The sequence below is a fragment of the Cebidichthys violaceus genome, unplaced genomic scaffold (genome assembly GCF_023349555.1).
Source record: "Cebidichthys violaceus isolate CVI_PGR_0920_01 unplaced genomic scaffold, fCebVio1.0.p SCAF_7, whole genome shotgun sequence".
Classification (NCBI taxonomy): domain Eukaryota; kingdom Metazoa; phylum Chordata; class Actinopteri; order Perciformes; family Stichaeidae; genus Cebidichthys; species Cebidichthys violaceus.
The window spans coordinates 4,716,748-4,742,185 of NW_027176927.1; the positions used below are offsets into that span (position 1 = coordinate 4,716,748).

The 25,438-nt window shown below is 43.1% G+C and overlaps 3 protein-coding genes across 6 annotated transcripts; 2 read left to right on the forward strand and 1 right to left on the reverse strand.

The window, feature by feature from the left end:
- Positions 1–437: 437 nt before the first annotated feature.
- znf384b (zinc finger protein 384 b) lies at positions 438–8,973 on the reverse strand. 3 transcript variants are annotated; one of them, XM_068735778.1, is made up of 12 exons: positions 8,757–8,973; positions 7,942–8,090; positions 7,403–7,470; positions 7,036–7,249; positions 6,355–6,468; positions 4,837–4,985; positions 4,666–4,757; positions 3,736–3,960; positions 2,376–2,543; positions 2,171–2,249; positions 1,882–2,040; positions 438–1,738 (listed from the first exon to the last, which is right to left on the reverse strand). In XM_068735778.1, the coding sequence occupies exons 3-12, from the start codon at positions 7,466–7,468 to the stop codon at positions 1,370–1,372; spliced, it is 1,635 nt and encodes a 544-aa protein (XP_068591879.1). In that variant the 5' UTR covers positions 7,469–7,470; positions 7,942–8,090; positions 8,757–8,973; the 3' UTR covers positions 438–1,369. The 3 variants fall into 3 exon arrangements, with proteins under 3 accessions (XP_068591879.1, XP_068591880.1, XP_068591881.1); XM_068735779.1 differs by lacking the exon at positions 8,757–8,973 and adding an exon at positions 8,280–8,735; XM_068735780.1 differs by lacking the exon at positions 3,736–3,960.
- A 1,485-nt stretch (positions 8,974–10,458) lies between these two features.
- On the forward strand, positions 10,459–17,445 carry si:ch211-154o6.3 (uncharacterized protein LOC563854 homolog). Its single transcript, XM_068736407.1, has 13 exons — positions 10,459–10,724; positions 12,155–12,273; positions 12,718–12,959; positions 13,288–13,411; positions 13,682–13,803; positions 14,435–14,521; positions 14,733–14,822; positions 15,099–15,187; positions 15,896–16,118; positions 16,227–16,349; positions 16,491–16,656; positions 16,865–16,953; positions 17,121–17,445. The coding sequence occupies exons 1-13, from the start codon at positions 10,635–10,637 to the stop codon at positions 17,207–17,209; spliced, it is 1,653 nt and encodes a 550-aa protein (XP_068592508.1). The 5' UTR covers positions 10,459–10,634; the 3' UTR covers positions 17,210–17,445.
- A 531-nt stretch (positions 17,446–17,976) lies between these two features.
- Positions 17,977–25,352, forward strand: pianp (PILR alpha associated neural protein). 2 transcript variants are annotated; one of them, XM_068736486.1, is made up of 6 exons: positions 17,977–18,016; positions 18,394–18,593; positions 18,793–19,199; positions 19,615–19,693; positions 23,026–23,172; positions 23,807–25,352. In XM_068736486.1, the coding sequence occupies exons 2-6, from the start codon at positions 18,583–18,585 to the stop codon at positions 23,826–23,828; spliced, it is 666 nt and encodes a 221-aa protein (XP_068592587.1). In that variant the 5' UTR covers positions 17,977–18,016; positions 18,394–18,582; the 3' UTR covers positions 23,829–25,352. The 2 variants fall into 2 exon arrangements, with proteins under 2 accessions (XP_068592587.1, XP_068592588.1); XM_068736487.1 differs by having other exon boundaries at positions 17,983–18,016; positions 18,537–18,593.
- Positions 25,353–25,438: the final 86 nt, after the last annotated feature.

Here is a 25,438-nt window from a genome sequence, read left to right on the forward strand (position 1 = left end):
GGATGCACAAGAGCATCATTGACTAAGACTAGTATGCATTATACAAGCAGCATAGTGTTTGCCTCTCTGTTTTTCAGATGTTATATATCTCAAATATCCTGTTAATACAAAAAAAAGCATTTTCATATAATGAATGCAGAGCTGAAACAATGTGTCGATTCATTATTTAGAAAATTACAACAAATTTGATAATTCCTAAGACAAAATTGCAAAAATGTAATTTGTACCCTCTCAAATGTGGATATTTGATATTGAATATTTGGGTTTGGCCTGCATTCTAAAAGGTCAACGTGGGCTTTAGAAAAATTGTTATGGTCATTCTATTGTCTGCTGTTTTATAGACCGAACTCAGTAAATAATTACAATGTATTAGCAACAGCAATGTCCCCTCAGAAAGTCACTATGGCATTAAACTGAAACAGAAAAAAAACCACCAATGAGAAACATATCAGAGGGTTTATTGTATTATAAGCTGAAAAAAAAGACAAATTTCAGATGTGTCAGTATGTCTATAAAGAAGTATTATAAACATTGTTATCATGGAAGTATAATAGCAAGAGCACATTTGGATAACATTTCTTTTAGGACATACACACAAAGCAGTACAATAGGAATACATGAAACATAAACTGGCTCATCACTCGTCATGTGAAGGCCAGTGAATAGGTCTAAATAGGTTATATGGATTATCACATCCTTTAAACACACAATCATACATTATAAACTGGTAGTATATACAGTATATCCATATATACTTGATTGACATTTCTCTTTCCTAAACAGGAAATTACCTCTTTGTCCCTTTTAAGGTTAAAAAGAATTAATCGTGGGCATATATTTTACAACATAGTAGAGCTGGTAACACTGATGTAAAAACTGAAAGTCTCGGCATGAAAGTATAAAAATTTACCTTCACAGTCAACCATCAATTTCATCAACAGAGAGACCCTAAACTGCTATGGCCAACGCTGTATTTGTTGGGAAGAGCAGGTGATAAAACAATAAAGAGAAGCACTTTGACTCTCTTCCTATCATAAAACCATCACTGTGATGGACTGAAAACATACTTTATTGCCGCCTATACATGCACTTTCTACTCAGACAGGACAGCTTAGTAAAAAGAAAACAAATCAAACAAGGCAGAAAGAAAAAAAGAGACAAACTAAAAAAAAACAAGACAAAATTATAGTCTTCGGTATAATGTGTCACCATATTGTTTGTCCTGCCTCAAACCACAGTTCAGGCACAGTCATGTGTTCCTAAGTTCTTGTATCACCTTAGTATTGCTTTTATTCTTTGACTCTCCATCCTCAATTTCTTGAATCAATTTGACCTTTCCCACTCCCCTAACTTCCTCCTTTCATCACCTCTAAGAGTTAAGGTGCTCCACTTGAATGGTGGATGCTGACACAGTGAGACAGAGGTCCTTGTGGGAAGTAATGTCGGCAACACTGACAGGTTTGTACTGGATGTCGCTGGCGGACACTGTCTTATACTGGTGCAGGTCAAACGGACAGGAGATGGTTTCTGTCTGGGGGTAGTTGCCCTGGCTCTGTCCCTGCTGGCCTCCGCCCGCCCCTCCGCTCCCGGCACCGCCGGGTCGGCTCGATCCTCCATCTGCGCCGTCCAGCCTGCTCTGACCTGGGACCTGGCTTTGGTTCTGTTGTGCTGCCTGTGCTGCTGTTGCAGACAGCTGGTCTGGGTTGTGTTTCTCCATGTGTTTCACCAGATACGTCTCCTGAGATGAGGGGAGGATAGGTAGAGGGGAAACAGTGGATGCGTGACCACATTATATACAAATAGCTGCCAGGTGTCTGATGCAAATGAGGCGATTCACAGTGTTTCATATAGAAATTCTTCAGAAGAGGATGTTTGTCTTACTGAGGTATAAGTGCGGTTGCAGAGACCACACGAGTAAATCCTTGCGTGCTTGACTGTGTGTGTGGACATGTGCACCTCCAGGCTTGCTGCATCTACGTATCCTTTATTGCAGTTGGTGCACTTGTAGGGCTTATCCTTGTTGTGTTGACGCCGGTGGGACTGGGAAAGAAATGTTTATTTTATTAAAATAATAATCTGCTATAAATGTTTTACAAAGTGAAAGAGTCAGATCTTAAGCAAAACATTCTCTATATTCTCTGTATGAGAAGAAAACTAAATTATTCCACACCTGTAAATTTGAGAGTTGCGTGAAGGACTTCTCACAGCCTGGGTGGATACACTTGTATGGCCGATCTCCGGTGTGAATCCTGAATGAAAAACACAAAAACACATACATGTACATAAACGGCCTCCCATCACTTTTACGGTGATCTAACCTGACCGCAGAAAAACATTGAGGCAGATGAGAAACCCAAGACCGGTGACTCACTTACCTATTGTGCTGCTGAAGATGACTGAGCTGTCTGAAGTGCTTTTGGCAGTAGGAGCAGGTGTAGGGTTTCACTCCGGTGTGGATGCGGACATGTTGGGCCAGGTAGCTGGAGTTGGCAAATGACTTGGTACAATGGGGACACTTATGAGGCTTTGACTCTGTGTGGTTCCTGATGAAGGCAGACGGGAGGGTGGAAGAGAAAGGGAAACAGGATTGTAAAGGTAGATTGAGAAGAAAAAAAACGATACTGTGCTTGACACATACATAAAAGTGATTCCCTCAATATATCAAAACCTGTCAGGAAGGCCATTCTAGACAAGTAAAAATGAAATTGGACTATTAAAACATTTGGAAACCGTTAACAAAAGTCAACAAAAATTCAGTGTAATTTCACACTTAACACTTGAGTGTCAATTGCAATTTATGTTCCTTTAAATGTCATGCGTTATTCTAAACATCACAAATCTCATCACAGAATAAAAAAAAGCAAAATGGTGAATTATTTTGTCCTTTTTACATATATCCTTGTGCCCTGGATAGTTTAGATTTACAAACACAGGAACAAAATCTTATATATAATAATTATGATTTAAAGGTTTTACAAATGCATCCATTTAGATTGGTATTCCTCCAGAAATGACATGTAAATTGATTTGATGACAGCCAAAAATAACAGCAACAGATGACTAAAAATTAAGCAGAGAGAAGGAAAGCAGAGCATGGCAGCAAGTTGTTTCTATCGCACATCCCAATTCAATGGAAGAGAATGTATTGGAAGTATTCCAAACAACACAATGGGTTAAATGGGGAAGCACATTGGAAGCCTCTAAAGCTTCATTTCAACATGTTTTTCTAAATGTGTGCGTGTTTCTGTTGAAGAAGCACTGGCAGGGGAAATGACAGAACATGCAGACAAAAGAAACATGAAAAGTGGGGAAAAGCGATGAAAATGCAATGCAAACAAGTACGGTGCACGCACACGCACACACACACACACACACACACACACACACACAAATGAAAAATTATAATTATATCAATTTGTATTAAAGAGCTCCATGCATTTCAAATGGCCATTCTGATATTGTATAAATTATGGAAGATCTTCAAAGCCCAAACTTAAAGCGTAATTTGAATTCAAACATTTTGAAAAAGGTCACTTCTGGATGGAACTGGTAGCATGCGACCCAACATCTACATGGCAGTGTAATATGCGTTTGCACACCACTCCAATCTCTTCCCCCCAGGAGGAGGAAGAGGACAGGAGTCTGGGCTTCAAAATGGGAACTTGGCAGGACAAGTTAAGAGGACAAGGGGGATATGGTACGTGGTCGGTAACGGGGAGGAGGGGTCTGCAGTACCGTGTGTGCTGCTGTAAATGACTGAGCTGCCTGAAAGATTTCTGGCAGTAGGAGCAGGTGTAAGGCTTGGCCCCGCTGTGGATGCGGATGTGCTGGGCCAGGTAGCTGGAGTTGGCGAATGACTTGGCGCAGTGAGGACACTTGTGAGGTTTGGCCTCTGTGTGCGACTTGGAGTGGATCTGCATGTCAGACTTACTGAGGAAGGTCGCCGCACACATCCGGCACCTACAGGCGGAGAGACACAGAAATGGGAGGGCGGGATGGAAGAACAAGAAGGAAGAAGAGGGACACATATACAGAAACATGAACACAAGAGAGGACGGAGGGAAATAAGGAGAAGAAGGTGGAGACAGGGGAATGAAGCATTGACCCACAGAAATAAATAAGATTTGATAGAAAATGAAACTCACAATAAAAAGGAAAATGAATTATATCAGGTAAATGAATGAAGGCAGAAAGGGGGGGAGGGGCAAACACAAGGAAAGATTCCAAGGGAGAAATCAGTGAAAAGTGACAGGGAAAGGTACGAAGATACTATCAAAAGTGAAAGAGCAGGACACAAGAGTGCTTGAGAGTTTACAACTCAAAGAGCATGCTATATAAAGACAAAGAGGACAGCAGAGGGCAGGTAGTCCAGTGTGTGCAGAGGTGGAGAGAGCGCCTATGAAGCACTGATGCATTTGTATCTCAAATACATTAACGAGAAGGAATCAACCATCGACTACAAAAGCAGGCACGTTCTGCCACAACATGCAGTGAAGTGTGTTCAGAAGAGGCGTATGTGTGTGTAGCAGAGCCTAGGTTATCTATGAAAGCTGAACATCTCTATTTTGATTTGAACAGAACACAGAGGAACAGGTGCGTTTGCATTCCACAGCTAGAGCGGGGAGAAGTGGGGAGGCACAGCATGTGTGTTTTTGTACGCCGTACCTGTATGTCTTAGTGCTGTCTTTTGGGCCGTGGTCTTCATCTTCATTCGACAGGTCATATGGGTCTCCAGTATGATGCTGCAAAGAGGCCACCTGTCAAAAACAATATTCAACATTATTTGATCTGTCTTCTTATTATTAGATTGCCCTTTCTACATCTGTATTTTCTTACCTGGCCACCAGCTGTCAGATGAGCCAGTATTAGCGTTTCGTTTCCACCCACATGACCGACCCTGGTCAGTGCGGTCTTCTTCTTTCGGCCTCGTTTGGAGGGCGCTGGCATCACGACCACATGGGGCCCCCCGTCGCCATCTTTTCTGTCTATAACAGGATCGCCAGCAGCCGGTTAAAAGAACAGAATTCTAACTGTTCTCTACACCAAACCATTAATCTAAGCATACTGCAAAAAAGTCTCATGTTTTTAACTTTGCTTATTCTTTCAGGTGTGATTGACATTGTTTATGGACATCGTAGTGAAATACATTTTTCTACTCAACTATTTGAAATGTTCATAAAGCCCTGAGTATTGATTCCTACAAAAAGTTTTAAAGTTAGAGCGTCTTTAGCTGCTGCACTGTGATGTATTCCTCAGTGAAACGGAATATTTAAGCGTTGTACAGTTACGAAAGGCATTCAAATAAAATCCTTAGCATTTGATTAAAAAGTGGTCATGCTTAGAATGTGGCACAATACACAGACCTCCCTTGTCGCTGAAAGTTGCAGACTGATTGATAGTAATGTCATGATATTATTGGTTGGTACTAGTTTACATAAGGACACTTCATATTTTGTTTTACAGGAAGAATGATGCTTAGATTTTGATATAATAAAAATAAAGTATTTTTGTGTAACTGTTTTGCATGTATTGATAAATAGGTTCACAATATGACCGGGATGTGATCTAACAGGGTTAAAAAGGCATTTTTCAATTAATCTCAACTTTAAATAAATAAAAAAGCACATATATACAAATATTTTATAAGCAAGCTGTGACAGCACCTCCTGCATGTGGAAGATAATTTTAGTTGTTTTTTTTTTTAGAACCTTAAGTTACTGCCACAGCACGAACAATAAATGAAATCATTAGCTGCTCATTTTCTAGTTTTATTGCTTTGTAACTCCGGAGATCAGTCTTTGCTTTGAAGAGAAGTGCTCATTTGGGTTCATAACTCTGAGATATTATTAAGAGCAAACCGAACAAAATCTCATATTCTTTTCGCTCTCATAGCATTATAACATTAGCATAGCATAGTCAGTGAGGACGCTCATAAAAGCCAACAGGTCTGATCATGTTCCAAATCACTAAGACAACATTAAAAAATGTGGTTTGTCCTGCGTCTCGACTTCCAATACAATTAGTTTTTATGTTTACTGATTCTTTTAGCCTCAGTGTTATGTTACAAATACATGTACAAAAACCAGCAAGCATTGACATTTGTGAAAATGCTGGTTTCATTCAGGACCTGGTCTTTAGTGTTGATACACTACAGTATTGTTAGTTTACATTGTTATATGTAGTTGTGGCTGCAGATGCACGCAAGAAACATTTGGTCATGTCATCTTACTTTATATTGAAATTATACATTGTAATGAGAGTCTTAGTCACAGAAAATGTTATGTCGCCATTATATTTTGGATCCATAAACGAGATGTACATCACATGATGTGCGTGTCATTATGTGTGCTTTACCTGCAGAATGGAGTGCTGAAACAATCATGGTCGTTGCTGGATGACCAGAGACAAACGACTGAGAGCAGGTGGGAGAGACTAGTGTTCCCTGAGGAGTTGTGATGACCAGACCCGCTTCACAGAAAGTGACAGGAAAAAAAGAATTAGTCAGTCATCACAAAAAGTGACTACAGGCACTACAGAATCCAAGAATACAAAGTTGTGCACGGTGTTTTTCCCATGATTACAGCCGATCCTTGAAATTTAGGAATTTCTCTTTAATTCCCTTGCATTCACAAGTATTACCAACCAATTTTGTGTACCATATGCTAAACCTGGAAGTGTTCAGACAGCACAGCGCTACTGATGCATTATGTGAGAGAAATGCCTGAGGTTGTAGCGTAAATGGAGACACGCAGGTGTTCGTTTACTCAAAGTTGTGCTCTTAGCCCATAGTGCTGCTTGGAGGTAACTGGAATCTGTTGTTGTTGTTGTTGTTGCTCTCATTAACTGAATAATTAAATACAAAGCTATCATTTTATGGTTTCTAACAAAACTTAATCCAGCCTCAACCTTTGGTGTTCTTCTGATTCTATGCTGTACTTTGAGCATTAGATAGTATGTCTTGTATCGTGGAATTTAACATAATTAGTCTCAAACAGGGAAAGATTCAGAGGCGTCTCCACGCAGAGACAGACTCACCTGCTGTCATGATGCCCGTGGAGGGGACAGACAGCATGTTCTGGGTGCTGTGAGCAGGGTGGAGGTGTGCCACACCGCCAATCTGCCCTCCTCCATCTGCCTTTGTGGTGGGGATGGTGAGGAGAGCTGTCTGGTAGTGGGATGCTTGGGAAGAAAAGGAAGCATTCTTCTCCTGTTGCTCTTTCACCTTGTTCAGGAACATGGCATTCTCAATCTGTAAGTAGAGAGGAGATTTGTCATTTGATTCACCAGACTGGGCTTCTTCAATCCTCTTCTTGTAGTCACAAAAACACTACTCAAAAAGGAGCTTTTTCTTCATGTCAATCCTGAAGAAACTCTATATTGTTGATTTCTTGTCCAGACTTACCTGTCCTGGTACAGTGGGGATGGGAGACCAGAAATACGATGAATTAAAATGAGAGTCTTCCATCATTTCTGCAATGACACAAGTGCAGCAACAATCAAATACTGTAATGTCCTAGTAAGTACTACCACTGGTTTCTTTGCAGTAAGAAATATGACAATCTGACTTTCACATGGACCAATGTGTCTGAAATAAAGTTGAATTGAATTGGTACTCTGGGCGAAAATGAGCTCCTTCGCCTCAATTAATACCCATGAAACCGTAACCACGTAATTTAATTTAGGAATATACATCTTGTAGCCAAAATATCAATATCATATCCATACTTCTCAATACCTGTACAAATCTGTGTAAAAGGTCCCTTTAGGAGCACAGTGTCATTATCAGGTAATAAGGCCATAAGCACATGTCAATTGCAACTGCGTATACAAGGACTATACAATGAATGATGGCTGAATTCTGCTTCAGTTTCACGTTTGGAATATCGTGCATGGTGGCTCACGATCACTGTTTTCCCTGCTTTGACAAGTCAAATATCTTACCACACAAAGTAACTGCCACACAGTGAAGCTGGGTGGGTGGGGGGTACTAGGGGCCCCTGTAGGTGTGGGGCTCTTGTTGCAGTAGCTCACTTTGCTCGGTTGGTCATGCAGCCTCGAGTCGAGTCCTCTAGGATCCTGATGGCAACGTTCTAATTCACAAAAGAGATAAACAAAAGGAGACTGAGATCAATACAGTCTCAAATGCAGACGTTTACATTGCAGATTACGCTCCTGGAATGTTAATTACATCGATTGTCTAACGTGAATGTTCAACTTCCTTTACTGGACTTCAACTGTAAGGTGTGGATTGTTTTGTGCACTAAAACACAATAACTGACCTCAGGCTATTTACGGAAGATTCAACTTCTCCGCTAGAAGTTGGCTCAACAGACCCACATCCCGCTTAATTAACTACAAAAACACCGCACCGAGAGCTAACTTTAATGAAATAACACAAATCAGATAGTGTTTACTATTAGCCGCAGCGCTACAGAAGGACTCCATTTCGGGTGCTCGCATCTTGTAGTTAATCAGGCCCGACGTGCTGATTAACATACAGTGAGCTAGCAGACAGCAGTGTGTCTGTAGAGCCCTCCTGCAGCTGCTTGGGGGGAAAAATAACAAGCAAAGCAAAAAAAAAAAAAAAAAAAAAAAAGCAAAGGATAAAAAAAACTGAAGCGAAGAAAAAAAAAAAAAAAAAAACCAATCGACCATCCTCACAGACTTCCGGCTCTGGACGGGCGGAGAGGCGGCAGCAGAGTCATGCAAATCTACCAAAAAATACGAGCGACTGCATGGAGAATACTGGCGTTTACCGGCAACGACGACTCCGTCTTCTTCCCCGGAACTCCCCGTAGCTCGCGAACAATTTGGACACGGTTTCTAAATGTGTCCAAATTCCTGTGACCCAGTCAAGTTTTTTTTATCGCCTCTTCTGGTGTTTTTTTTTTTTTTTTTTTTTTTTTTTCTGTCGGTTTTTTTCCCTCCGGTAAAGCAGCTGCCTCGTCTACAGCTTCACTTCCTCCGGATAAAGTCGTCAGACAAAAGGAGTATCTGTGGTGATGTCACTTCCTGTATCGTTCACTGAGTGGCAGTTAATTTAAATAAAAGTATCTAAAAATGTCAGTTGATTGGCATCCTTACAGCAGCAGTGAAATGGTGATCATACACGGATTTTAACCCACATCCGTTTGTGGTTATTTGTGTTTACTTTATTTTATTTTAGCTCAAGTTCTGAGGGGGAAGCAGCCTCCATGCTATGCTGCGTTCATGTGCTGTCGGAAGTAATAGAGTGGCATAAGTGTCAGGGTCATAAGAAACTTTTTATAGCCTAAATCTTTCCGCCAAATATAATTCATAATTTGACAAATTAATTCCTAACCTAAATATTCCCATTAACAAATTGCACGGCTAAAACACTATCCCCTCAGTTAAGTAAATGATATTCATATTAATTTCCTTTGAGTTTATAATGTACGCTCTGAAATGCGTTATTTTTATGCTTATGAAATGCGTAATTATTATGCATAATTCAATCAAATGCATAATTATCAACCTTAATTCTATAAGTCATTGTATTCCTCACACTATTACTGAACTACTTGGGGGAGCTGACACAGGTCCGTGGTCATAGGAATGATTTTTACATTTTAGGCCTTTGGGGCCCTGAAGGTCTGGAGTCCCAGGGCCCATCCACCTAGAGTCTGATGTATCAAGGAGCACTAAGACAGCCAGTAAGACATTTTCAACCATTATGGCTGGTGATACTTTACAGCATTGATACATGTGACTCAAGCTGCAACGATTAGTCAACAGTAATTGGTTAAATAATTAATAATTTGAATAATTTTTCATGTATAAATCCAGCTTCTCAAATGTGACAATTTGTTGACTTTCCTCTATATTGGAGTAAATGGAATATCGCTCCAAATTCTTAAAATCTGCACAATTAAACTACATTCTACTGCATTAACTTTTGCACGGATTTGATTTTTAGAGGATGCCTTCTTGACAATCAATTGTAAAAATAGCAAATTTATTATATAAGCTGAATCACATTTTTCTAATGAATTGAATTGTATGTGTACACATGGTGATGTTTTATCTAATAAAACATTGAAGCATGAATGGCTTTCCTATGACACATTTCTCATCTTCTTCTTGCTGCTTAATCTCCAAAATAAAACAAACGTTATTCCTTTGTATGTTTTTTTTTCTTCCTTCTTAATGTCATTTTCGACGTGGAGTCTTCATAATATGAGTTGATAGAGTAGCACTTGAAGGCACCACAGTGTTACTTCCTCCAGTTGACACACATAGTGACTTTTAGTTAGTTAGACTTTCGTTTTGAACTTCATAAAACATAAAAACTCAAGTCTGCTTTAAGAGGAATCACGACAACGTTAAATGTACTTTATTGTTATATTTATGGGTTTGCCGTTTGCCAATGCAGCACTTCATCTGTCCACATAGTGTCGCTGTAAGGACAGTAAAACACGCCGTTTGTATCATCAACATCCGGCGACACGTCTCCCCAAACACACACTGCCGAGCCGTCTGATGCATCTTTATTTATTTAAACCTATCCAGACTTTGCATTAAATGCCAATGTTGCGTCTTTGACACTTTCTGACAACCTGTGAGTCAGCCAGGCAGTTTAAAGTTAACTCGCAGCGCTTTGCCCCGAGCTCCAGATGGGGGAGGTGAGGAAGCTGCAGAAGAAGTTGAGACAGATTGGAAATCTGGAAATAAAAATCAGTCTAACCCCAGAGGAGAGATTGAAGGTACAGAAACGCATCATCTGCCTGTTTGTCCCAATGCTAACTGTGTGTGTGTGTATAATCTGTGACTTCTGTAAATCCTTAAAAGATTTCCCTCATGTGTAACAACAGGTTATGAATGCGGGTTTTTACTACAGCTCAAGCACACGTTCAGTCAAAAATATGAAATAAAAACATTATCCATCTTCACTAGCTGACACAGGTTGAATAACACCCAGCAGAGTAGAGCTGTGTAACATTAAAGTATTCCAGTATATCAGAGCTCACACGGTTAAATCAAGATGATGTTTTAATGGTGATTTGTGAGGCTACAACGTTATGAAGTAAGGTATCTTAAACTAGGAATAACATCATAAAGAAGAAAAATATGTGGTTAACATGAATTTATGATGGTGGTGGAATGAATAATTTGACAGCTTTCGCCCCAGGAAAGCTCTCAAGATGAGCAGAGTGCATCAGAAAAAAAAAATTTCAGGGGCCTCAGTAATTTTATAAATTATTGTCATGCCCTACAACTGTTTTCTTCTTCTTCTTTACTGCACTGCCGTTGCCTCCACTAATTAGAAAAAGGAAAAAAAGTGAGCACGCTACAACTGAAGACAAACACTTGACAACACTCAAATAGATTCCCTAAAAAGTAGTATTACACTTTATTTCGTAATGGATATAAATCGTTCATGTATTTAGACTTACCACATATAAAGTAGTGGAAAGTACTTATACTGACTAGTACCGTCCTTAAGTTAAATTTTGCAGTATTTGTACTTAACTTGATGGTTTTCATTTTATGCTACTGCATATAACTACATTTTAGAGTAAAACACTTCATCACTACACAGATATGAGTTTATAAAATATGTAACTACCCAACAGTGTAGAAAATAGTTTATATAATAAACTTAAACCAGAACACACACAAGTGAAACACATAACATTGTTATGCATTTATAAATATAATTAAATAATATATAATACACCATCAGGGGTTATTCTGCTTCCCAATGAGTACTTTTTCTTTTGATACCTTTACTTCTGTATACAACTTTCTTACTTTTACTTCAGCATTTTTTAAATCCAGGACTTCTACTATCAAATGAGGATTTTTATAAAATAATTTCAAACTCTGTGCCCCTGGTTTCTGTAAAACCCCCAAAAAAACAATCCCTCTGTAAGACCAGATAAAATCACTACAAAACCCGTATGGGTAAAACTGGTGAAGTGCTCTTTTAACGCAGAAAACAGTCGAGTATTTCAAATTGACAGGCCTGGTTCACTCATTCATGCATATTTCATAACTCACACTCTGATAGGAGTACAGTTGCCAGTTGCAGTCTAATAAATCAAGACAGGCTGAGTATGTTGGTTGTGCATATAAACAACTTGTGGATTAGTGGCTTGGTTTACAACCAATCTCATGCCTTCTTCCCTCTCAGATCTCCAGGAAGGCGGAGCTGCGTTCCAGATTGGCTGAGCTTCAGCTGCAGCTTTCTGGCCCGCAGCAAACTCTTGGGATTGTGGGAGACGGAAAAAAGGAGAAGATGAAAAGACAAGTGTAAGGAAGTGAGGGAGAGGTACCAGCAAGAGGGGGCAGATGGAGAGAAACATCATTCTTCAAAAGCAACAACATTCACTTTGAAGCCTTTGATCTTTTTTTTGCATTGCTATCCAAACACACTGGAGGTCAAATACTGTCACGCTTTAATAAAATGGGAATTTTCCTCCGTGCATAATGTGTCACGTAAACATCATTCAGGAATGTCATTCTCCCCATTAAAGCCCCTCAGGGCTTTGTGCAGATCACTGAAATCAGCATGTGTGGATATTAACATCAAATTGAATGTAACACTTCTCTCTAGGACTAGGCGCTCATTAAAAAGTGCTGGTCTTGTTTGTGTGGGGTTCGGAGATGCTCTACAGGTATCCCCGTCATAAAGCAAACCATGTGTCTATGCATCTTGATTATTCATTCAACTCTCGCTTTTCTGCACTGGCACAGGGAGGATGCCCCTGAGGCCCTTCCATCACAAACGCCTCCAGCCTCCAAGATCCTTAAGGGAGAAGAGCAGTCCAAAGCTCAGGCAACGCCAGCGCCGGCTGCCAGGCAGAAGGAAGCAGGAAGGGGAGCAGAGATAGGCAGGCGGCAGGACAGGACCGAGCCAGCCAAGGTGTCAGATCACTGCCGAGACGTGTCAGGAGGCGGCTCTGACTTTGACACGAAGCAGCAACTGCAGCAGGAAGGTTGGATTAATTAAGAAAATTATTATCACAGTTTATCGCAGGCAGTTAAAAGCACAATGCAGTGCCCTGACTCGTCATTAACATCTAAAATCAGATGAGACATGTGAGCCTTGAGGAGTCCTAACGAGCTCATTTGGCTGCCAAAATTATAACCAATAGGCTTCATTTGCTCTCCTGAAGACAGCGACCCACGTTTTGCGTCCTCTGAGTTAAATTAGCCCCATGCTTCGTTGTGGCAGACTAATCCATATTGAAGAACTGTGTAGATTAACAAGTTGGGGCGCTGATGAGTCAACCGTACTAATTGGACAAATGATTTCCTTTGCAGAAGCTGAATTTGCATCCCTCAAATCGTCTTGGGAGAAGGCAAAGTTTCGCTTGAGGCGGCTGGAGGGTCACAATGACATAGTCACCTGTGTGGTTGCTGTTGACAACCTGGTGGTTTCTGGAAGGTAAAGCAGGAAAGAAGCCTCGATTTGCATAATGGATGTGCAAAGTGAACATTTCACCTAATTTATCACTTGATATGCTCCCGCTCTCTCCCCCGCTGTCTGACATATTTGTTTTTCTTCCCTGCGTCGATGGCTCAGCGCAAATCTCTCACAATTTATGTCTAACGGCTTTTAACTTTGCTTGTTTTCACCTTCTTTCACTCTCTCTATCTTTCCTTTCTACCTTCCTGTATCCTCTCTTCCTCACTCCGTCCATCTGCCTCCTCTAAGCCGAGACACAACGGTGAAGGTGTGGCACGTTCCCACAGCAACGGAGCAGAAGAACCTGGGGGGTCACACTGGTGGAGTCACCTGTCTGTCTGCGCCTCCCCCTGAGTACTGCAAGAGGCTGGGTGAGGACACACACACACACACACACACACACACATATATATATATATATATATATATATATATATATATATAGACACACACACACACACACACACAAACTTACATGTGTGGCGACTACAGCTGAGTAATGCCTGTGTCCTGCAGTCTGGTAATTATAGGAGCAGTTCATCAGATCAGCCCCAGTGAGAGATAACCTCAGTAGACACTTTAGAGAGTTCACTGTCTGTCTGAAGCAGGCAGCCTTCCATCACTTAAACTCCAACGGCCTCGTCGGCTCTCCTCCTTCACTCCCTCCCCACCTGCTTCCCTTAACTTCAAATACCAAGTTTAGAAGTACAGATGAAGCTGCTCAGTCAAACTAATAGTCACACTGTGTTCAAAGACTAATTATTTGTTGTTGTTTTGTTTTTTAAATCATTATCTCTTTGTCTCTTTCTTGCAATCTGTCGTCTTTTTGTACATCATCACTTATTTACAGCTTCCTCTCAGCTTAATCTTTTTGTCATCTTCTCTCTCTCTTTTTCTGATCCCCATTCCTTCCTCCTCCTCCTCCTCCTCCTCCTCCTCCTCCTCCTCCTCCTCCGCCTCTGTTCCCTCTCGCTCTTCTGTCTGTGTTTGCCCTCTTGCCAGCCTGGTCCCTGTCTTTGTCCGACAACGAGAGGTTTATTTTGAGTGGCTCGGCAGACTGCAATGTGAAGATCTGGGCCCTGAGCATTGGTACGCTTAACCATACAAATGTACACACACACACACACACACACACACACACACATACATATATACACTGTATATATTAAGGTAGACAGAGCCTCGGGGCTCTGTCTGGGAAACGTGTCTGTGTCTGATTGTGCCTCATAACCAATGAATGCCTGTGTGACTGGTGGTCTGTGTACTGTCAATGAAATTAGTATTTTCCTGTTACCTGCAGGGCAGTGTGTCAAGTCTATCTACACATTCAACGCTGTGACTGCACTCTGCTTTGTGCCAGAGGAAGACGGCTACATTATCACTGGATCAGGTGTGGGGGTTTTTTTTATGCAAAAATCTTAAGAGCTAGTGACACGGTGAACTGAATAATTGCAGGTATACTTGTATTTGTATCTTGAATCTACTTCTGTACATGTAGGCACCATCTGCAAGTTAGTGAGTGTAGCGCAGAGCTATTGGGCTGAATCAGAGAGATGGAGGCACACAAATTAGGCAGTCAGGCTCAGGTGGGTTCGACCGTGACCAACAATAATGACTGCCAGCCGCCTGTCAGCACATGTAACCCTCACACTCTGTCAACCCTCAGACGGGGGGAAAGTTCAAGCCTGGAGTTGGCACACTTTCGAAAACTGCCAGTCAATCAACGCTCACCAGGAAGCAGTCACCTCCATCCAGGTGGGTGGGTCACTCACCGGCGTGCCGTGATGTGCTGTCCACACCGAGGCTGCTCAAGCTGTTTTTATGTTCAGCCTATTTTTAAAAGGCTGACACAAAAAGCACGGCAATGCTTCTTTCCCTGTTGAAGCTGTCCAAAGTTTTAGAACTCTTAATTTTTTTAATTTGTGAAAAAGCCCCTCCTTAGAAAATCAAACGGTTATATTTCTACACTCTTATCCTCACAGAAGCATTCCTTGTTTATTGCGTTCAAATAGAAATCAAAGATATTTGTTAAGATGTAAGCCGTGGAGCTCGGCCAATTTTAGAAAGCATACTGTACATATTTTGAGCAAAAAAGCCTTTTTATGAATATTGAAATCCAGAGCCGCATATGCACATTCTTTCTCAATTCGTAATCATCAAAATATGCCTAAAGCATTAAAGCGTAGCGCATCATTGTCATCCTCTTTGTTGTTCTTCATGCAAAGCGCACAATCCATTTATAACCAACGGCGGCTTGGAAATGTACATTTTGAAACTGTTCACACAATTCTTTTACATTTACTCAAACATACATTTGCTCTCCCTTTCTTCTGTGTATATATCTCTCTTTCTCAGACACACACACACACACACACACACACACACACACACACACACACACACACACACACTGGGTAAAGACTCAAATCACCATGACAACCGTGTCTCCTGTGCCCTCCACAGACTCAGGGTCCAATGGTGTTCAGCGGCGCGGCCGAGGGAGGGGTATCAGTGTGGGAGAACCGCTGTTCGGATCGAGACCCCCTGAGGCTGCTGCACCACTGGGGCGATGAGGTGACCGGCTGTGGGGGGGGGTCGGGCGGGCGTCTGACACTCAGCCCGCGGGGAGACAAAGCGTTCCTGGCTTACGGTCGAGCCTGGCTCAAGATCCTGCACTGGAGGACCGGTGAGCTCTGGAATGGGCAGTGTGTCTGTGTCAGGATGACTGAAAAAGGAAGCTAGATGAAGAACATTTGCATATTGTTTCCACCTAACATCTGTCCAATTATCACAGGAACCATGTCCAGACTGACCAATCACAACAGCATCACCGGGATAACAGATTGTGTTCACCAGACAGGAGGCCTCCTAATTGGCTCCTGCTATGATCTAGCGAATGGAGAGAGCTCGCTTAACTGTGAGTCGCAGAGTAAACCGTGTGCAACCGCAAGTAACTCGCTCCACTCAGAGAGAGTGAAAGCACATTAAGGACTTGAGACAAAAATCGAAAGCACTTTGTTTTCCTCTGTTGACCCCCATTTCCTTCGCCTCCCTCTAGTGTTCTCTCTGCCTCAGTGTCGGTACCTGGCCTCTCTGACCTGGCCCGATGCTCCCAGAATCCTCTGCTTCGCGGCGTGGACCACAGGGAGCGGAGGCCACCGCTGGGTCACTGGAGGGCGCGACCTCATCGTATGGGAGCAGCTCCCCAGTTCTGGGAAGCAGAGGTGGGCACAGTTCACGCCAACGCCACTCAGTTAACATTTTTTTTATCTAAACTGCTCAATTATATTTGCATACTTCTTCCAAGGTCAACGGATCTGCTAATTCTAAATCTATACTGGGATTTAAGAGGTGCTAATGAATATAACTGATTTTGACACAAACCTCTATTGATAATAGGTGTTTAATTAATTGTGGGTGCGAATGTTATAGGGGTGATGTCACAGCGAAGAGAGACAGTCGGTTGGCGTCGTGTTTGCTGGAGTCGGAGGGGGACACAGACGATGACGAGGAGACTGATGGTACACACACACACACACACACGCAACACAATTTCACACATCCTCATGTCTTCATTTACTGACTGGCACGCTTAATGGGTAACTGCGGAATTGCAGATTTCACTATCATGTTCATTTTAGATGATGCATGTTGTGGCGAATCCTCTTGACCTCCTTGTCAAATTTAGATTACGAGGACGATGATGATGATGACAACGATGAAGCAAAAGAGGAGGATGGAGGGTCCGGCTCGTGGTTTCGCTGCGTTCTCCAGTGATTGCCGGTTTCTCAATGCTGAGGACACCACGGCCTGGAGCCATGAAGAGGAAATGAGAGGGAGGGAGCGTAGTGACAGTGAAGGAGGGTGCAGGGGAATGAAGTGTGACAGGCTGAGTGTCGGTGTTGGGGGGGGGGGGACTGCGAGAGTGTGTTGAGTGATAGGCAGATTGTTTTCTATGTAAATATTATTTCCACACACAATAAAGCTGTCACCTTGTGACTCTCACCTACAAATTTGCATCACTTGTCTCTTTTTTTTATTTCAATCTGACCCTGCCTCTTCTTCAAACACCAGTTCGTCGCCCCGCTCTGCCGGCGCAACCTGTGTAAATTAATGTAAATCAAATTCTATTCTACCTTAATTCCCCCCTTTCCTTCCTCTTCCTCTTCCTCCTCTTCCTCCTCCTCCTCTTTGCTGTCTGTATTTCTGTCTTTTGCTCTCTGGGGTGTCCTTGCCTGTTTTTGTAAACATAATTGAAGAGTTTTTTTTAACCTCCCGCCTCTAAAATGAGCTTAACAGTGTCATTCTCAGTATCATTTCTTTTTGCCTCGTCAAATTAATTTCTTTTCCTCTGCGTCCATTTAATTGAACTAGTTTTTTTTTTAAAGACATAATTAGCATTTAAATCTCTTTCCTACAGTCTCTTTCCCTCCCTACATCGCTCTCTCTCTCCCCTCTCTTACTCAGGCAGACTCTACATGTCTCAGTCGCTAAGGCAACCGATGCTTTTTTTCTCACTTGCTCTCTGTATCTCCCCCCTTTCTCTCTGTCTCCCTCTCTCATTCCCTCTCTTCACTGCCAGAGGTAGGCATGATAACTGATATGTGTCGGAGTGCTCGTGTGTGTTTGTATCTGTCTCCCGGTGTGCTCGTGTGTCTCTTAAGTGACATTTCTGTGGCATTTAGGCAGCAGTTCTGGATAGGAAGTTGCCTTTCTCCACACAAAGTGCCACATAAGAGTACTGGCTCCATGCATGACGCTTCTAATGGTGATTAATGTGCTGTGGTCAGGTGTGTGCACTGTAAATGTGTGTGAGAGAGCAGAACGGACAATGAGTATGTACTTCTGGGTGTTTTTGAATGCAGATGTGGATTTTGTTCAAACATGTGGCGCATAATTGAGCGTATAATTTAAAAGCCCTGGGGAGTCTGAATGCTTTTTTTTTCTTCTTTTTTTTAAAGATGACAGAGTTGGCTTTCTGCCAATACTCCTGCTGGTGTCTACATGTTTTTTATCTGGCAACATAAAAGAAGAAAAAAAGCTGGACCCTCCTCCTTCTCTCCCTCTCTCTCTCCCTCTCTTGCCCCTCTGTCCTATCTTACAGAGAGAGATGATCGGAGGAGCGGAGTCTCAGTGAACAGAGCGAAGCGATGGAGAGATGGTAAGATGATAGTACCTGAGGTGAAGGAGCGATGTATGTGGTGCTGATGCATAAAATGTCATTCTGAGTGATGGCCGGCATAAGAATCAATGTCTGAGCTGATGAGGTCGTGCAGGACGCCTGTGGACAATACATTTTCAGAGATAACTTCTCTGTCACTCCACCACCTCTCATTCTTTCTCCTCCACTTCTCTTCCAGCTCCATCTCTCCTGTCGCACGACTGACTGTCCTCCGCTGCCTCGTCTCCATCCTCCTGGTCGTTCTGGCGACACAGCCCTCCACCTGTAACCGTGACAATAGTGAGGGCGAGGAGCAGTCGGACGCCCTGTCGGTCCAGCTGTCCGTCACAGCCCAGGTCACACCCACCCCTCTGTGGGCGGTGGTCTGGGGTCCCACGCAGCCTCTGGAGGATGAGACCTATCACTTCCTTTCCAGCCAGGAAACTGACCCCCTGCACCAGCATGGGAATCAGCAGGAGGCCAGCAGCACCAAGTCAAACTGGCCTGCAAGCATGCAGCCCCGAGAGGAGGCACCGCTGGAGTCTAAGGACCTGGAGGGAGTGGAGGACGGAGGGACGGCGGCGGAGGAGACGGAGCCTGAGGAAGGTGGGCATCAGGAGACGCACATGAAGGATTTCTAAATAAAGATAGCCATGAGCCGAAGTCCATGTGAACACACACACACATACCGCAAGTCCTCCAGGGAATTAGCTGTCACCAGTGTGAAGGCTGCTGTGTGCTGCCGGCTGTGTCTGTGGCGGGGGATGCCTAATAAAGTTCTCATCACTCACAGGGAGGAATTGGCCGCTGTCACAATGCAAGATACAAGACGTCGTCGGATTTGTGTGTTTGTAGTTGGAGGACGGCGTCTCACACATTCAATATCATGTTTCAGCTGGCTTCATTGATCTCTTTTTTTGTTCTGGATACAATTATACACGGTCATGGTCTGAGATTAGTAATTGCACGAGTGTGTGTGTGTGTGTGTGTGTGTGTGTGTGTGTGTGTGTGTGTGTTACAGTGGACCCTCAGTTCTACGTCACCGTGACCATCTCCTCGCTGCTCATCCTGACGGCAGTCGTCATTACAGCCAAACTCTGGTAGGGATCTCCAAAATATTGTGTGTGTGTGTGTGTGTCCATGTGTCCTTATAAATATGAACTGGGCATTGCTGAATAAGAGTGAATGATTAGTAATCTTTCCCTGTATGAGACACCTCTCCTCGGTAGTAAGAGAGCAGCACTGGTTCTTCTGATTCAAAGTGTTTTTTTTATAGTAAATATGTGGATTAAAAAATGGATCATTCCAGGAACACACAGAGAGGTGCAGTCCAGTTTGAGCCTCAACACAAGATGTCTCCCTTAATATTACGGCATTTTGTATTTCTAAATTGGGTACTTTAAGACTGCAGGATTGAGGTTAAATTAGGTGCTTTGCAATCTGGTCAACTTTATTGCTTTTCATCTTGTTAATTGCGTGATAATTGTACTTCTTTAGTATTAAAATGATCTTAAGGGGACTAATCACTCTTTTGTTGACTTGGTTATAATCCGTAGACACATCCAAACACTAAAGAGGAGTCACAGGTAGACAATAGCTTAGTTGACAGCTGATTTGGAGATTAGTTATGGCTCTGCATAACTGTTGAGAGATTGAAGTATACTCTGTTTTGAAAAATGGAGCTTAAAGAGTTTAGAATTTGTTATTTTGTACTGGAAAATTGGAGACTTTCTACCCACTGATGGTCAAGATAAACATGAATTAATTGTGCCAGATGTGTAGGGATTTAGGAAGAGGCCAGATGTGTGGGTTTTAGTGAAGACGAGACTTTGATAGTTGCAGATGTGTTTGCAAGTGCGTGTTGGTCTGTCATGTCTGTGCGCCTCCACGATTACGTAATGTGTCTACCTATTCCTCCCTCAAGTGAGAGCTGAGTAATAGCTAACTAACGACTTTATTAACAACACTTGTGTTCCTGAAAGTCACAGTTGGCACAGTTGTGTCATTTGGTTCCATTAGAGTTGCAATGATTAAACATTTCATATAACCAGTAGGATGGAACTGGAAACAAAAACAGATCTGTTGCTTTACAGGCTTGAGCAATAACATGGCTTCACCGGCCATTAAGCCTCCCGGAGCATTGTTACGCAAGGTGGGGGTTCTGTGAACGTCAGGTTTTCAGGCCTCGTAAGGAAGAGCTTGCTGCACACATGGTCATTAGCTGTAAATGGGGAGTCATCTATGTGATGTAGTGGAGCACTTCCACGGTTTGCTGATCAAACCAATAACACCTAGTTCATTTGACCACTGGGACTCCTCTCTCCATCTCTTCACACATCTCACACTCTTTTTTGTCAATCTTTTCTCACCCATCTATACTTTTACTCTCCTCCTTCCTGTAATACTTGTGTCTGCTCATCTTACCCACAGATCTATTGCTACATTATTTTTAATTTATTGCCTGAATCCATAAAATTAGCTCTCCTTCACATTATGTTTTCATACTCTCTCTTAAAGGGAAAGTTCAACCAAAAATCAAAAATTCACATTTTTCCTCTTACTTGTTTTGCTATTTATCAATCTAGATTGCTTTGATGTGAGTTGCCTAGTTTTGGGGGTATCAGCCGTAGAGATGTCTGCCTTCTCTCACGGAGTATATGAAAATATAATACATTTGAAAAACTCAACATCAATGTCTCTCTCCGAGAAATGTGACGCAGATAATCCACAGACCTTGGTGTGAGCAGTTTCAAGTAGAAACTATTTGTATTTACAATGTAGACTGATAAACAGGCAAGGGGGGAAATAAATTAATCGTCCCTTTAAAATCTGTTTTGCTCCCACAGTCATACATTATCTCTGCTCGCTCTCTTTCTAACCATCACTCCCTCCTCCCACTTGGCCCTCCTTTCCCTTCACCCCCCCCAGGTTTTTTTTTTCTGTCTCTGAATACCTGTGTTTCCCTTCTTCCTTCAGGTTCTTCGCTTAGTTCCAGTTATCACCTCGCCTTGCTCTAACGCTGCCTGTCTTTGCACAGCTGGTACTCCTCTTATCTCCCTCACCAGTCTCCTATCTCTCCCAGCACCGCCAGTCCTACTGCTGATCCACAGATAATCCTCCAGCTTGCTGTGAGCTGATACACGATAAACCCCCTTTTCTCTCTGTTCCGGAGACTTGCCTTCGCTGTTGTTTCGATAACTTACTCCAGCGGCCCCTGCCATGGAGGAAAGCCCCACACTGCTGGTGGATCCAAAGTGGCCTTACAAAGTGAGAATTGCTGAGATTCGAGGCTGGAGACATGGCAGTGGCCCTTCTCTATAGACTGGCTCGTGCTTCAGTGTCATAAATGTGTAAATAACGCCATGTGTTACATGGAGAGAGTGCCGCGACATGAACGGGAGAGGGGGTACAGATGGACTGAAATGATAGCCTATAGTGGAAATTGGCCACCGTCCAGTTCATTATGATTATAGAAGAGCGGCATATGTGCTCAGTGATTTTCCCAGCCCTAAAATCGTGAGTGTGGCTAATGGTATCAAGCGTGACGATGTGTGTGTGTGTGTGTGTGTGTGTGTGTGTGTGTGTGTGTGTGTGTGTGTGTGTGTGTGTGTGTGTGTGTGTGTGTGCATGTAGGGAGAGAGGAGTCAGCCAGAACAGGTGTTACTGAGGGAAGATGAGGGTGCAGCTTTTATGGCTGCAAGAACAGCTTTGTTGTGCGTCTAAGTATTCTTAAGAGTGTGAACTTGTGGCTCTCTGTCTTCACCTTCCTCACTGAAGTAATGGAACGCCACCTCTGTGATGCGTCACCCCTCTGTCCATTCCTTAACCTTGTTGCATCCTTTCCCCACCTCACCCCTCCTGACTCCCTCTCTCCCCCTTCCCACAGTGCCGGTCTCCTTCCCCCGTTTCTCACTCTCCCTCCCTCCCTCTACCCTCAGCTGACAGCGTTTTAATGAGTCCGATGAGTGCACTAATTCTCTCACACAGTGGCAGAGTAATGTGTTCGCTGATGCTAAATGTCTCGGCTGTTCTTGATGGTCTCTGACTCTGTTTCTCTGTCTCTCCCCCCTCTGTCTTTTGTCTTTTCTCTTTATTCTGCTGTTTTTATCTGTGTCTCTGTCCGTCTCCCTTAATTCCACCCTTCTCTATCATTTCCTGCTCCCTGTCTCTTCCTCGCTAACCTTCTTTCACCATTATCTGTCTCTCTAAAACTCCAACTTTCTTTGAGTCATTTAATCTTGGCTTCTATTCCTGTCCCTCTTCTTCTTGGTCTCTTTTTTTCTATAACTCCCATCTTTTTCTTTTCCCATCTTCTGGCTGCATTTCTCTTCTATTTTCCCCTCCATCCCTATTCCATGAGTTTCCCCCAATTTCTCTCCTCCCTCCATCCCCTCTCCCCATCTTCCCCATCTGTGTCATCTCTGTCTCCCAGTTACGATCGCAGCTGTTCCCAGCATCCACCCCCTCTTTCCCGTGGTGTGGCCCCCCCACTCTCCCTCGCGCTCCCTCGCTCCCTCGCTTCGGAGGACAGCCGGCAGACGTTGCACAGCACCTCCTCCTCCTTCACCGACAGGGAGAGGTAATGAGTCGCCTCACCAGCTCTGCACAGTCTCGAGTGTGTGTGTCTAAGTCTATGAGTCCGATGTGCATGTTTGAGTATCTGTGCACCTCTACATTCAAGTTTGCTTCTTTGTGTATGTGTGTGTCCAGCAGCATTATTACTTCTTTTGTTTTAAAAAGATGTACATGGAGTATAAATGGGCAGTAGTGGTACTCTCTGAGGAGTATTCAGGCCTGGAGTGTTGGTACTGCTGTAAGATGTATCAGTGTGTTAAACTCCCTCTACGAATGAGTCATAGTGGGCCCCAGCCGTCGTCCATGAAATGATGCTTTTATTTGAGGGTATTCAAAGTTAATCTCAATCAGGATAATTATAGCGCTGTACTCCCTTCCTTACTTCCTCCCCCCCATAAGCTTTTCCTCCACCGTCCTCCTCTTCCTCCTTCTCTTCCGCCTCTTCTCCTCGCCGCCCTCTCAGTCCCCTGCGATGCAGCTTTCCGTTTGGGTGTACACCAATTTTCCAGCTTCAGGCCTCCCTGCTCCCTCTTCTCCCATCCTCAGAGTTCCCAAAGCTTCCCACAACCCTCCCTGCCTCGTTTTTGTCTCTTTTGTTTTCCTCTCACTCTTCTTCTCTCTGTCTCTTGCTGTGTCAGGATCCCAGTTGTGAACCTCTGAGGTGACTGTTTTTCCATATGGTAAACATTTCTTGCGGGCCTGAAGAGGAACATCAACACGACCAGAGGGTGTGCCCGCAGCACCGTTTATCTTCTCTGAAACTGTGAAATGAATCCAGGTTTCCCAGGTATCCAGCCATCACAGAACTCCTGGGCTTCCCTGAGGTCTAAAAACCCAAACACATCTCCCTGCTGCTCCCTCCTTCCTTCCGTCCTTACTTCCTCTGTGCTTGATATACATTTATTTCATGTGGCTCATGTGTCACTGTAACCTGCTCCCTGTTTTCCATCCCCTGTATGGCCCCCGAGCTCTGCCAAGCCAACCAACTGCTCTGCGCTTCGACCCGCCATGACTAATTCACAAACAAGCAGTTTAACAGACCTGAAACATCCCATTACATCTGAAATACATTACCTGTGCCTCCACAACCATTTCCAGTGATTCGGCTGCACACGTGAAGCTGTTCAGTATTCATTCTAATCCAGCGGACTGTTTTTTCTTGAAATGACACTCAAATTCAGTTCAGTTCAGCAGGTTTGTATCTGGTTCGCAAATGGTTAAAAAGCCATTCTCAGCATCTCCAAACACTGAACGGGGTATTTCACAAAGCTGTTTGGCACGGCTGTAGCCAACAGGCAATGTGTTTAACATGTCACGCTCCAAAAACTGCTGTTTATTCCCCGCTTTGGGCGCCTGGAATGCAAATAGTGTGGCTTTTTCCCTCTGCAGTGTGTAGAGGAGTCTGTTTTCTTTTAGTTTTTCCTCATGATTTGTTTTCTTAATTATCTGGCTGACGTTCACCTCTTTGTCGAGCCTTTGTGAGCACCCTCTGTTCCTGCTGGACTGTGTTAGAGGTGTGTTAAGCATATAGTACTTCCAGTGGCGGAGATAAAATATTCAGAGCGGGAATGGATAGAGGCATTAGTGTTGAAAATCAATGATTCCCAAAAGGTTTTGGATGGTGCACAACAAAGACAGATTTATGTTGTCATGGAAATGAGCATCTGTGAACTGTACGCGTGATCAAAGGACTGATGTTACCACGAAGAGGATTTTTTCCCCCACCTGACAGCCAAGTATCTCAATCTGGAAAACAAAACCACCATAATTTCCCTTCATATCACTTTTCAAGTCGCTGTATATCAACTGTCTTGGGTGCACCAAAGGAAAGCAGTACATCAAGGAGCATCCTTTCTGTCTCTCCAATGAATCTGCATGTACACAGTAAGAGAAACCTGTGAGAGTATCTTCAAATCTATTATTTATAAATGTCTATTTTATCTATCAGTGAGTGATGTCTTATCGAACCTTTCAGAGCCAAATGTCAGTTTGTGTTTGCCAACTTTTCTAAGCAGCTTTGAGACATGAACCCCCCACTTACACATATTCCTACTACAGACATAGTGCTGGTGGCATCATGCGTGGCTCGTGCTACCCTCCAGATATCTAGTCTTGTGAATTTTAGTAGCATTCCTGTAGAAATGTGGTCTTTCTGTACCATGGAAGTTCAATAAAGACTCAACACTGGCGTTTTAGCTCTGCGTCTATCTGTTTATTTCTATGCATGTTGAATGAATTCCCCTGGGAGCTGTGTGATCTGCAATGCTTTA